The sequence below is a fragment of the Salvelinus namaycush genome, chromosome 13, assembly GCF_016432855.1.
Source record: "Salvelinus namaycush isolate Seneca chromosome 13, SaNama_1.0, whole genome shotgun sequence".
In the NCBI taxonomy this organism is placed as follows: domain Eukaryota; kingdom Metazoa; phylum Chordata; class Actinopteri; order Salmoniformes; family Salmonidae; genus Salvelinus; species Salvelinus namaycush.
This window is the reverse complement of record NC_052319.1, coordinates 38,072,421-38,085,237: the sequence shown is the minus strand read 5'-3', so window position 1 is coordinate 38,085,237 and position 12,817 is coordinate 38,072,421. Positions and strand designations below refer to the sequence as shown.

At 44.1% G+C, this 12,817-nt stretch overlaps 1 protein-coding gene across 1 annotated transcript in view; it reads left to right on the top strand.

The window, feature by feature from the left end:
- Window positions 1-2,382: 2,382 nt before the first annotated feature.
- The window catches only part of LOC120058510 (NXPE family member 3-like), a 41,852-nt gene continuing 31,417 nt past the window's right edge, over window positions 2,383-12,817 (top strand). Inside the window, exons 1-2 of the mRNA XM_039007224.1 lie at window positions 2,383-2,651; window positions 3,586-3,765. Coding sequence (XP_038863152.1) covers window positions 3,616-3,765 — 150 coding nt within the window. The 5' untranslated portion in view covers window positions 2,383-2,651; window positions 3,586-3,615. The remainder of the gene's footprint in view (window positions 2,652-3,585; window positions 3,766-12,817) is intronic.

Below are 12,817 nucleotides of genomic sequence, written 5' to 3'. Positions count from 1 at the left end.
CTGTAGTCCTTGCCGAAGACATGCATACCCATAACATGGGTATCCACCACCATGCTTGAAAATATGAAGAGCAGTACTCAGTGATGTGTTGGATTTGTCCCAAACATAATGCTTTGTATTCAGGACATAAAGATAATTGCTTTGCCACATCTTTTGCAGTATTACTTTAGTGCCTTGTTGCAAACAAGATACATGTTTTGGAGTATTTTTTTTTTCTTCCTTCTTTTCACTCTGTCATTTAGGTTAGTATTGTGGAGTAACTACAATGTTGTTGATCCCTCAGGTTTCCCCTGTCATATTCCTTACACTTTGCAACTGTTTTAAAGTCACCACTGGCCTCATGGTGAAATTCCTTCCTCTCCGGCAAATGAGTTAGGAAGGACGCCTGTATCTTTGTAGTGACTGGGTGAATTGATACACCATCCAAAGTGTAATTAATAACTTCACCATACTCAAAGGGATATTCAATATCTGCAAAAGAAAGTATACCAATACGGGCCCATCTTTGCAAAGCATTGGAAAACCTCCCTGGTCTTTGTGGTTGAATCTGTTTGAAATTCACTACATAACTGAGGAACCTTACAGATAATTGTATGTGTGGGGTACAGAGATGAGGTCGTCATTCAAAAATCATGTTAAACACTTATTTCACACAGAATGAGTCCATGTAATATATGTGAATTGTTAAGCACATTTTTACTCCTGAACTTATTTAGGCTTGCCATAACAAAGGGGTGGAATACTTATCTACAAACAATTCCACTTTGACATTGTGGGGTATTGTGTGTAGGCCATTGACACAAAATCTCAATTTAATCAATTTTAAATTCAGGCTGTAACACAACAAAATGTGGTAAAGTCAAGGGGTGTGAATAGTTTCTGAAGTCACTTGTATACCTAAACCTAAAAAGCCTCGATCACACCGACATTGTTTTGGGCAAAATGGTACGGTACCTACAGTAGCATCATCTGGATATGTGTGTGTAACAGGGTTATATTGGTGATTCCCCTTGCCACTTTATTGTTAAGCCAATGGGTTTTTGGTTTTAGTTTTGTCTTGCCGTCACCTACTCAACATGGCATCTTATTGGCTGGTTTGCGTAGCTTGCTTACGAGGGAGGATGTTTCAGTTAGAATCGTCCCAGTGAACAAGCACCAAACCAGCGGTAAGTTGTTGGTTGCAAAGCACTGTACATCAAAAAAAAAAAAAAAATTATGTGTGATGTTCGAATAACATTTACAAACAAATTTATATAAATTGTACACTTAAATCATCACTTGGGAGTATAAAAATCACTTTTGATGTACAGTGCTTTGCAACCAACAACTTACCGCTGGTTTGGTGCTTGTTCACTGGGACGATTCTAACTGAAACATCCTCCCTCGTAAGCAAGCTACGCAAATCAGCCAATAAGATGCCATGTTGAGTAGGTGACGGCAAGACAAAACTAAAACCAAAATCCCATTGGCTTAACAATAAAGTGGCAAGGGGAATCACCAATATAACCCTGTTACATGTGCAGCAAAGGTTCAACATTCACCTTCTGCTACCGTTTCTGTCAAGCCGTCTACACATACAGTTTGACGAATACGTTCGATAAATCCCAACATATGCACCACACAGAACGCACTGCAACTGCCTCCGCAACGCAATGCTGCAAGGCAACGCAGCGTTCCACTGGAAATGAATGTACTTTTGGTGTACCGAAATGCATCTTACTGTCGGTGTGATCGAGACGTTAATCTAACCTTAACCTTAATTTATTTCGACCCCTATGTCTACGCATGTTTTTTTACCCTCCATCTTTGGTCACCTGACTCTTCCTTGTCTGTCATTCTCACTTTATGTATCTGTGTTTATTTTATCTGTCCCTTTTCTTCTTGTATCTATTTCCCTTTCACAGACCACAAACCTCCTCAGGCCAATTCCAAACCCCTTAAACACCAAACGTATATTACCCCAACTCCATCTAAACCATCGCCCAATGTGCCTCGTTTCCGTTTCTGTACGAGAATTAAATAAATATAACGGGACCTTTCACTTTCTGGGTCCGTCTGTGAACGCACTCATTCTGCCTTTTCACTGATGCCCCATGGTGACAGTATAACCCAGATCAGCAGTCAGTAATGTTATACATAATTGAATAACATCCATTGCAGGCCAGCCAACCTACAGTTCAGTTTACATGGATAAAAGCAACGGCATAATTTGTATAGTCTAACAACCAAAATAGCGGTATGCTGGGTCAAATAAATTCACAGAACAAAAAACATGTGGTCTCCACCACTGAGGTATAAAAAATAACATTCTACACTTGATTTCCAGTATATGTGCTTTAAGCCTAGCCAAAAAGGGGAGGGCTTTGTACGGATATGATCTTAAGGTGACGTTCTATCATATCTACAGCACTGCTTGGGGTAACTGCATTTCTCTGGAAGGCGATGTTGGCTTTAACCTTAAATTTAAACGGATGAATCTCGTTCTGAAATCTGACAGATTCGTAAAACGACACAATGAGCTGATACGCGCAGTAGTGAACATGAATATGATTGGTATAATCACAGTAAATGGTATGTTTGGCAGAGCCGCACAAAGGCACATCGTGTGACAGTGAGATCATCTCGAGCAACGCAAGTTTCAGTTCAACTAAGTAAGCATTTGCCATATTTCGCAATCTCACGTCAGATATGTGCATGTACAAGTAGCAAGCATAAGCAAGTTTGCTAGCTGGCTAGCTAGAAGAGCCAACACAGAAATCGTATTGGCTACACTAATTTAGCTAACGTTAGCTGCTAAGAATACTACAATATTTAGCTTGGTGGTTAACAAACATTTCCAACGATTTATATTCGTTCCTCTATACAGCTATGACGTGCAGCTGAGCAAACACTGCATCTAAAGTGTACAGCCCGTTCTGCCCTCCATCTGTTGACATCACTGTCTATGTTTTGTTACTGATAAATGTGTTTGGGAAAAATGATCCACGGACCGTGGTGGTAGGTTAGTACCAATGCTAGAGTATGTAGCCAACTGCAGGTAGCATGGAGTAATAAGGGTAAATCATTGCATGGTCTGCCCGGTATAGACATAGTTAGCAGTCCTATGGCTGGCTGTTCCAGAATATGCAACATCAACAAATACATTCACCGACTTCCAGTCATGTGACCAGAACAAGTGGATTACAAATCTTAGAACAGAGCAGCAATCTCGTGATACAGATATTTTTGCCTGAACAAAGTATTAACTTACTGGCTGGACATTGCTGCAGCAGTAGTAACTGTAAAGTGCTTTGTGAGCTATACTGCTGGCTAGTTGGTTTGAGTACTGTACTGAACGTTGGAATACCAAGATATTACCTCAAATGAACCTGGATTCTCCACCCCAGAGTTAACATTTCAGTGATGTATGACTGCAAGTGCTTTCCCTTGCTGACTGTAGATTGATTATAATGAAAAGTGAGGTCAATGTGAGTGCTTCATAAAACAGGAAATCTGAATTGTTAACCTAGTGTTCCATGCTCTATGTAAATGCAAACACTTCCCCACTGTTGGCTTCTGACTCCTTTATGACTTTGCTCATGTCAGGGGGACTGGTAGTGGCATGACACCGTTGCCATGGGGACATCAGACCGTGAGACTGGGCCTGATCATGGGAGGCAGAAAGGGGGCACTGTTTGGAAGAACCTGTCCAAATACACCCCTATCTTCCTTTTGCTGGCCCTGTCGGGAATCATCTTCCTGTTGCGCAACATTCACACTCTTGAGGTGAGGAGGGGAAGGGGGAAAGGTATGTTTGTTGGAGTTGCTCTAGTAAGGGTTGGGGTGGGGCTTTACGTTCACTAGGTTGGGAGGGTTCAGATTGGTGGGGGTTGGACAAAGCATTCTGAAGGATCACCACAACTCTGTCTTCACTATTTCTAAGTGCGGAGGGGCTCAGTTAGTTTTTTCAGCTGGCCATTGAGGAACTCTAGCTCTATTGTGCAGCAGAGAGATGGCCATTGAGGAACTTGAGGTCTATTGTGGAGCAGAGAGATGGCCATAGAGGAACTCGAGGTCTATTGTGGAGGAGAGAGATGGCCATAGAGGAACTTGAGGTCTATTGTGGAGCAGAGAGATGGCCATAGAGGAACTCGAGGTCTATTGTGGAGCAGAGAGATGGCCATAGAGGAACTTGAGGTCTATTGTGGAGCAGAGAGATGGCCATAGAGGAACTTGTCACGGTGCTGACTTTTGCCCGTCGCCTGCAGCAAAAGCCTCTATCCCGTCCTCTGGCTAGGCAGAGTACTTTAGGATTTTAGTCACTTCGGTGTGACCAGGGCCTAGCCGTGCGGCCCTACCAACCCGTCTATTTATTCGTACTGGCCCTTCGCGTGAGTTGGGTTTGTTCCTTCGTTCACGTTGTCACTCCCTTATTTCCCCGGTCTAGTGTGGGGCCTTGGATAGATGAGTACTTTATTACTTTATGTTTATAGATTCCTCCTATATTCCCTTAACCCGTCTCTTCCTCTCTTGTATACCAATACCTAATAATTAACTTCTGTTAGTTATTATGCTCGTCAGCTAGTAGTCACTTGGAAACTAGTATTGTTATATGTTTGATTTTTCCAAAGATATATTATTGTCCACACAATGAAATATTCTTTAGTGCTATCCCTTTAACCTATAACCAGGGTCACTTTCCGTTTAGTGAGAGTGTCAAAGGCGTTCGCTCTCCAGGTAGGTTCCCTGGCCTAGTTGTCAAAGTTTCAAGCATTTATTTAAGTCACTCTGTTTTTTGTCATATACACGTTATTACAGTTAAATGGTTATACAGTCCTAATACATCAATAATGCTCAATCAATCCTTAATGCGTTATGCTATGCCAGATACTATTGCAAATATAAATCAGCTTAAACACTTCTTATAACTCTTAAACAAAGCAAATAGCACTATATTTACATTAAAGCTCTATTCCCTTGGTCCTTCCCGAAAACTGGTGTCTATAAGAGTAATATTGGCAGCCTCTGCTGTGTATCTATCTCTTATTGTCTCCAAATTTCTTATGGTTACACTTTTCACTGCCTACTGCTTAGATACTGACTCCTTTTTAGTGACTTTGGGCTTTCTACGAGGCTTACTTGTATCTGGGCTTTTTTCAATCCTTCAAATTGGAATTGTTTCTGGTACTCCCAAGAATAGCGCTTGTTGCTCTCTAGGAGATTGCTCTCCTACGCAACTGCTTCCTTTTAATGGAGCGACTTTCCAGAATACAACACAACTCTCAAGATATACCAGTCAATATAATGCTTGTGCCTTAATGTCAAAGTAGTCAATACAAGCAGAGTATAGTGAAGAGTAATTTACCTTGCCTGATGATTCCCTATGATGTGATGTCCACATCATATGTGTCGAGGATCATGCCCTAGGCACGGACCTCTCCTCCTTTTATACCTCTCTTAAGACACTCAGTTCAGGGGAAGACACTTGAGAGTGCAATCGATTTGTCACATTTTGCCACTACTACTTCTCTTGTAGCATGCTCAACATTTTTTGGTGGGACTCAGTCCAATGTTAAGTCTTTCAGCACTGATGCCCATAACTCTTCTTCCGCTGGGGCGTCAGTTTGGTCGAGCGGTTCATACCACTCTCCCTCAGTCTTCATGCTGATTGGTTCTTGTTTCATGTCTAGCCCTTCTCGAGCCTGTTCATTTGTCTCCTCATACCATTCTCCCTCAGTCTTCATGTCGAGGGGTTCTTGTTTGATGTCCCGTTTTGTTAGGTCTGGTTCATTTGGCTCCCTCTGCTGGTTGGTCTCCGTCGTGGCAGTCATTCCCCAGTCTATAATTGGTCCTAGGGCCCACAGGGGTAGCTCTGGATCTGGCCTGATTTCTAGGGGAGGGGTCTGATTTCTTTTACTTTTCGTTACACCCTCTCCAAGATCTGACCCTCCCACCCCTCTTTTCCTACTCTTCCGTTTTACTGGGCCTAAATACTTAATTGCTAACGTCCTCCCATTCTGTGCCTGCACCATCCCGTATAGGTCTTGTTTCTTATCCTCTATATCTATTATGTGCCTACTCTTTATAAACTTCCAATCTCTGGTAAGCCCCTTAGCCACTATTCTTCCTCCTAGCATAAGCTGCAAATGTGCATTCAAAGGGCCAAGGTTCCTCCTTGTCCTCCCGATACCATATCTTTTTATCTCTATGACAGGTCATGTCGCAAAAGCAATGCTTACAAAAAGGACTCGTTACTTTACTTCCTGAAGGTGACCGCCTAGTCAATTCTCCTTGGGTGGTCCTCTTACACCCGGTACATGGAAGGTTCCATGTGTCCGTTCTCATGGGTCCACCCTGTGTTATATATTTCATTATTTAGTCCTGACATATAAATCTTTCCGGTATCCTTGTTCCACTCTATCTCCTGTCCTGAGTATACTATCCTTAACCTCGCTTCTTCCCTATCCTGTGTTACTTCCCATTGATTTCCCCTCTTTACCATCAATCTCATTTTTGGCCAATCTCTGCCCGTGTCCAGACAGTTCAAACATACTAAGTCTCTGCCTCTCCAGACCAGCCTTCCTACCATTTTCCCACACACATCTAGCACGTCGGTTGATTTCCAACATAACATATGCCCTTCACAACAATCTTTTAGATCTGGTCTGTCAAACAACGGCCAATTCTTTACAAACTCCCCCATGTGTTCCATGCTCCATTCTCCTAAAATTAATGTTTCGTTTCTACTTTGGTCTCCGTCTGATTCGTCTCTCGCATTTTTCTCATCTCTTTCCTAGAATCAGGGGACAATGGGGTTAGCAATTACTTTCTCCTATTGCCCTTCCTGCCCTTCTTCTTCTCCTTTCTGCTGGGCCCTAGTATCTTAATCCACTAGTCCCCTATATACTTTAACTCCCTCCTTAGATCTCCTGCTGCGTCCTCACATCTCATCACTGCCCTGGAGAGTTGATCCATCTCCCCCCAGCTAGGCGAGTTCCCTACTCCCCTTTCCATCTGTCTGTCTGATCTTCCCTTATCTCTTACTTGAGCTTTTTCTGCTGCTTGTAGTGCCCATATGGGGCGCCACTCTTTCTTCCCATTGGGCCCTGTCCTCCTTACTCCTGCATCCGACAGTAGTTCTTTTCTAAACCTTCCTGCTATCTCTCCGTCTATTAGCTTGGAAAGGTTACCTTCCCCAACGGTAGCTGTCCTGGGCGTCTGCTCCTTTTTTTCCCCTGTCTCTCTGCGTTTCTTTCCGGTGTCTATGTGTGTAGCTTCCCAATCTAGTTACTGTTACTACTACTCCCTCTCCATGCTCTTGCTTACTGACTCTCTTTCGGTAAACTTCTTCCTTTTGTATCATTCCCGCCTTTTTCTGGAGTAGCCTATCCCCCTCAGTAAGTTCCCATTTCTTGACTTCTGGCCTAAATCTCGGGTAGAACTGGTCTTGTCTCATCTCCTTAACCCAGCCTGTCCCTATCATTATGCTGCCTAGGTTGCAATCCAGCATCCTCCATCTAGGGGGGTACCTTTCCATTGTAGATAGGTGCCACCTTTTTCCTCCTTTTTTAACATCCCAGAGTTCGTGCCCGAAGCTGGGATGTTGTTCTAGGGCCGCCAAGTCCTCCTTGGTCCACCACTTTGCTAGATCTTTTATCATAACCTCTGGTTCTGCTCTATAGTCGCCCTGACCCTTTTCTCTCTGGCAGCACATTCTTAAAGGTTGTGTTCCATATTTCCAGTTGGCCGTCCTGAATGGCCACTCTCCCTGTACACCGTAGTCTAACCTTTTATTACCCTTCTTTCCCATGGCTACCCTTACTCTACCTTGGTCCTTGGATATCATCGTTCCGGGTCCCCAGGACGTGATTACCCCTAAGTATGGTTCTTTCCCTACCTCTTTTCTGTCTATCAGGTAGGCCACTTGCGTGTCCCAACATCCCAGGCATATCCAGGTGGTTCCACTGAGAACCACTCCCTGTATGCTTTCTTGAGCCAGCTCCCCTGGTGCTAACTTTCCACATTTTCCACAATTTACCATTACTATTCTTGTTTGTCCTTTAACCCATAATCTCTTACTTTCCCCTAACTTAATTAATCTAACTTCTCTCCTATTTTCTCCTCCTCCTTCCCCTGAGTTTTTATGTATAGTCCGTCTCTTACCCCGTCACTCTCCCCAGGATGTTCCTGCGAGGGGGGGTAGGAAAGAAGATTGGTAAACAAAGTACCCAGATTTGCCTCAACTCATTCACATCCCTTCCTTTTAATATTCCTAGGCCTATGGCTATTAGTATCCATACTGTTAGTGGTAGGGCCAATTTTACCACTCTCATTTGACTCTCCCTTTTTTTGAGACGCCTTAGGCTTTTGATTATCTGAGCCATCACTATTATCATCATTAACATCTCCATCCCCCAGCCTGCATACTTAAATCCTGTTATGGACTGGCAGAGGGGTTGCGTTTGGTTTGTGGTGTCACTCCACTCTTCAAACTCTCCAATTTGTCCCATCAGTCTAAACACAATGGACATGGTTTCTCCCATGATTACTAGTCCATAATGTTTTCCACATATTTTAACCATTCTTTGTATTGCTACTATGGGTACCATGGATAACATAACTTCGGTTCCTTTAGTGAGTCCGAATTTAACCATTGCCACTATACAGGTTAATATCATTGCGAGGGTGGTGACTACACCTTGTCCTTGTCTACCTTTCCACGCTACCCCTGACCATATAATTATTTGTAATGTTTGGCCGCATATTTTAGCTACCATTTCCTCATGTTGTCCAGAAGCCCGGTCATCAGAGTCAGATTGGCTGGAGTAGTTGGCGGCCATGGTTCGATTTCTGCAAGTTCTTGGATGGGTAGTTCTCAAGATACTCTTTTCTAGTCTCACTCTGCCTTATATTCTCTTCTAACCCCTAGTTGTCACCTCCCTTTTTTTCAACCTGGGCCTCACTTCTAATACTACTGACAGGTTCTTTTAGAGGCTTGCCTCTTCCAGGAGCCTCTCACGTGCTTTGTATTTACTCTGAGTATTTCTTTCTGCTGTTGCAGTATTTGGACTGTGCTTATGCACTCGCTCATACACCATGCTCCATACCACAAAACCTGCCAACAGTTTCCAGAACAGCTTTAGTATTAACTCTATTATTTTCTTCCCCAGCTTTCCTAGCAGTGTTATTCCCCTAAGTAGGCCTAACCCGAGCGCCCTCAAACCCTGATCTACTGATAGTCCTCATTTTTTTGCATAGCCAATGGCCATCATTACGCCACTAAATACCAGGATGCCTATGGTTATGGTCAAACCCATCCAAAATGTAGCTTTAGCTTTGGTCCACCAGGTAGTTACGTCAGTCCATTTATCTTCTATAGCTCTAACTACTTTATTCACTGGTTCCACTATTAAGTCATTTGCCGCCTTAGTCATTCCTGTAGTAAATCCTCCCCAGGCCTTGACAAACCAGTTTCCCCCTATTCCACCCTTAGCTGTGGTATCTTCATCTCTGTACCACATTATACCCTCTGAGCCTTTCTTCCAGAAGTCTTCCTTAAATATGTTACAGTAGTTTTCCTGGCCCATAGTCTGGAGCAATTGTATTGTTCTCTTTATTATTACGCATCCAGTAGAGTTAGTGGAGTTGTCCATTAACTGCTTACATAGAGATTTATTCCAGACTTTTGTCAGGTTTTTTTTCCACTCAGACCCTGATCCCCAGAGGTCCTGCCATTGTTGTTGCTTTTTGGGCCACATTAGTTTTAGAGCCCATTCCTTATATCCTTTCATAAACCATCTCCCCGCTATAGGGTCCATGGTGTATCTAGCCCAGCCTGCTAGGGAGGGGTCCGTCCTAAGTGTTTGATCTCTGGTTCCAGGTATATCTCCCGGGTTTACATGGAACTTCAGTCCTCCATAGCATGCTAATTGCACATAACCCCCAGTAAGAGGTGTTGGGTCTATAGGCCTTTTTGCCCATCCCAATGCTATTGGGTCCGAGGTTTTTGATATTCCCCTGGTGGCTCCTGTATTGCTAGCTTTATTTTCTCTAATTACGGTTTCTTTCACTTTTATGGCCTTTCTACTCATTTTGCCTGCGGTGATATTCCATTTTTGTAGGGTTAACCCATACATCCAAATGAACGAATCCTCGTGCACTTTGCCTATGGGTGGGAAACTGTACCCAAACTGATGCACATGTTCCATTCTATCTTGTGCTCTGATTTCCCTCATAATGGCTCCCCCAACTAACTTTCTATAGGTGCACGCGCCCCTCATGTTTGCCCAATCTACCAGTCGTTGGTTCGCTTCCTCGTTTCTTCCTGCGAATGTTGGAGCTACTCCCAACATTCCGGGTGAGGGATAATGCCCTCCTGACCATCTATGAAAGTGGGGGATCCCGGACTCTTTTAGATTGCCATGGGCTGAAATGCAATGATATCTCGCCCAGGCTTCTGTCTTATTTGCTGGGGGTTTAACCCATTGGTCATAGTATTGTTGTGCTGTTTTCCCTTTTCTCCTATGGAACATATTGTTTGGTTCTTGTCCCCAGTTCCATAGGGGAGCTTCAGCACACATTTCCTGCGCCATCTCTAGGCTAGGTTGATAGTTTTCCTGCAAACTTCGAAGGTCTAGAGTGGTCCATGGGGTTGACCTCGGGTAGGCCAATCCCAGGTTTGAATTATTATGGGTCGTAAGGCATACCCATCCTGTGGTAGCATATTTTATTGGTTTTTCTCCGGCTCTTGCGGAGTGGGGGATATCATGTCCCCCCACTCCATACTCCATTCTGTGGAACCTATCCATAGGGCCGCTAATGAAGCCTGGGTAGTTATACGTTCTATTTTTTGCATACGGTAAAATAATACCATTGCTCCCTCCTACCATTCTGTTGTCCCAAGAAGAGGTATTACCTGGGTGCAAATACAGGACTACATCTGTCAGCCATTTAGTCTCAGGGTTGCCTGAGCTCCGAGCCTTATGGTTCACGTTTCTTCGTATTCTATATTTCGCTTTGGTCCCGCTGCCTTTAACACATAACACGTTCAATGTCTCTATGATTTCCTGTGTTTGTTTTTGTGCCTCCGCTGATCTGTCAGTTGAGGTACTCGCACTAGGCCTGTTTTCTGTGCTACTGTGTCTTGAAGCATTTGTGGTTACTGTTGTGCTAGCAGTCGGCGGGGTCAAAGTAGTCACACTGCTCCTGTTATTTCCTGAGGCAGCTGTGCTCCGGGGTGTCATGGTAGTAGACAGAGTTTTTAGTGTCAGAGGCCAGGTCGTGGGGTTTATTGCAGTCTTAGGGCTGTGGCACTCCACATTCGCCCATGGCTGACTATGAGTAGCGTGGTCATAAATAAATTTGATCTCTGTTATGTTGTTACTATCTCCCAGTTGCCCTTTCCATTGGCCCCCTTTATAAGAGTTAATGTATTGGCCATTTTCGCAGGTTTGATTGACTAACACCGCTCCTTGGGTTATATTTACTAGCCATCCTTGCAGGGTGTTGTTAGTCATCGATTTCCATAGCACCACTAGGTTGCTATTCTCGTTCCGGGTATCGTTCCAGTTGGTATTATTCCATTTTTGTTTTAATTTTACCGATGGATATCCCGGACACTCTGTCCTATTTATTGGGGTGCACTGTATTGGTATTCCCCATCGTTTGGTAAAGGCCCTATAAGTGGGAATGCTGCTCTGGCATCTTTCTTGGTCCACTTCTATGCCCCTAATTACTGCTCTTTCCTGTTGTTCATAGATAACCCCTAGGGTTAAACCAAGTACTATAGCACTGGGTATTATAATTATGGTGGAAAGAATACTTACCCACCAGCCCCACCCTACCTGGCACTCTGTGAATCGTTCTATATTCACCCAGCCTCATGCTTCCCTGTGGAGACAGAGTGGGATTAAATTAGTCCCCTTATTTCTTATAGATGGGGGACCTAGTATGGCCTGTGTCCCTTTGCCCTGACGTAACCTCTCCAGGGCCTGGCCTGTCGAGGGTTGTCTTTCTCCTCAATAGGTTTATAAATTGTCTCATTCTCCCGTGTGGCTCGGGAGGGGCAGTTTCATTTTTACCCCTTCCCTCTCCAGGAACTGCCTTCCTGTCCACCAGCATATGGCAGGAATACACACAGTCCAATTTTGTCTTTGGTTCTTGGGCAATATATAACTGCCACCCCAATTGGACCATGTGCCTCTTCCTTTTGTCTCCCTGCACTGGCTCAGTGTCTTCCACTTCCGTGAGCCTGGTAACACAACACACTGTTGTCTCTTTTCTCATTAGCCTCCCCCAGTGTAGCTCCCTAACTGGTCTACTTGTGCCTTCCCACCAGCACCTTCTCATCATCCCATGATGATCATTCCTCTCATGATTGTTATCTATGTCATAACTATCGTCCTGATCCCAGTCCCGCCTGTTTAGCAGCAGTTGGCTTAGGTATTCCCTGGGATTCCATTTTGAGAATTTCCCATCCACCAACATCCAACAAGTTGGATCTCCTGGTTGGATTCCATATCCCGTGAGGGATACTGGTTCTCTTTTTCTCTCTTTCAACCACTGTTCACTACTCTGATAAGTGCTCTTTCCCCCACCTTGTTGGAATGGCCCCTGCTCTACTGGCCATAGGGGATCTTCCATTCTCACCGGGGTGAGTAAACTCCCTTTTAGTAGTTCTGTTTTTCCTTTAATTTGCTGGTGCCTACATTCCATGCAATCTTTCGCTCTCAGCACCCCTCTGTGTGTCCATGCACACACACACTTATTAGGATCCCAGTGTCCTGTGACCACCTGTGCACCTAACATGCAGTTCGGGAATACCTCCCTACTGCATTTC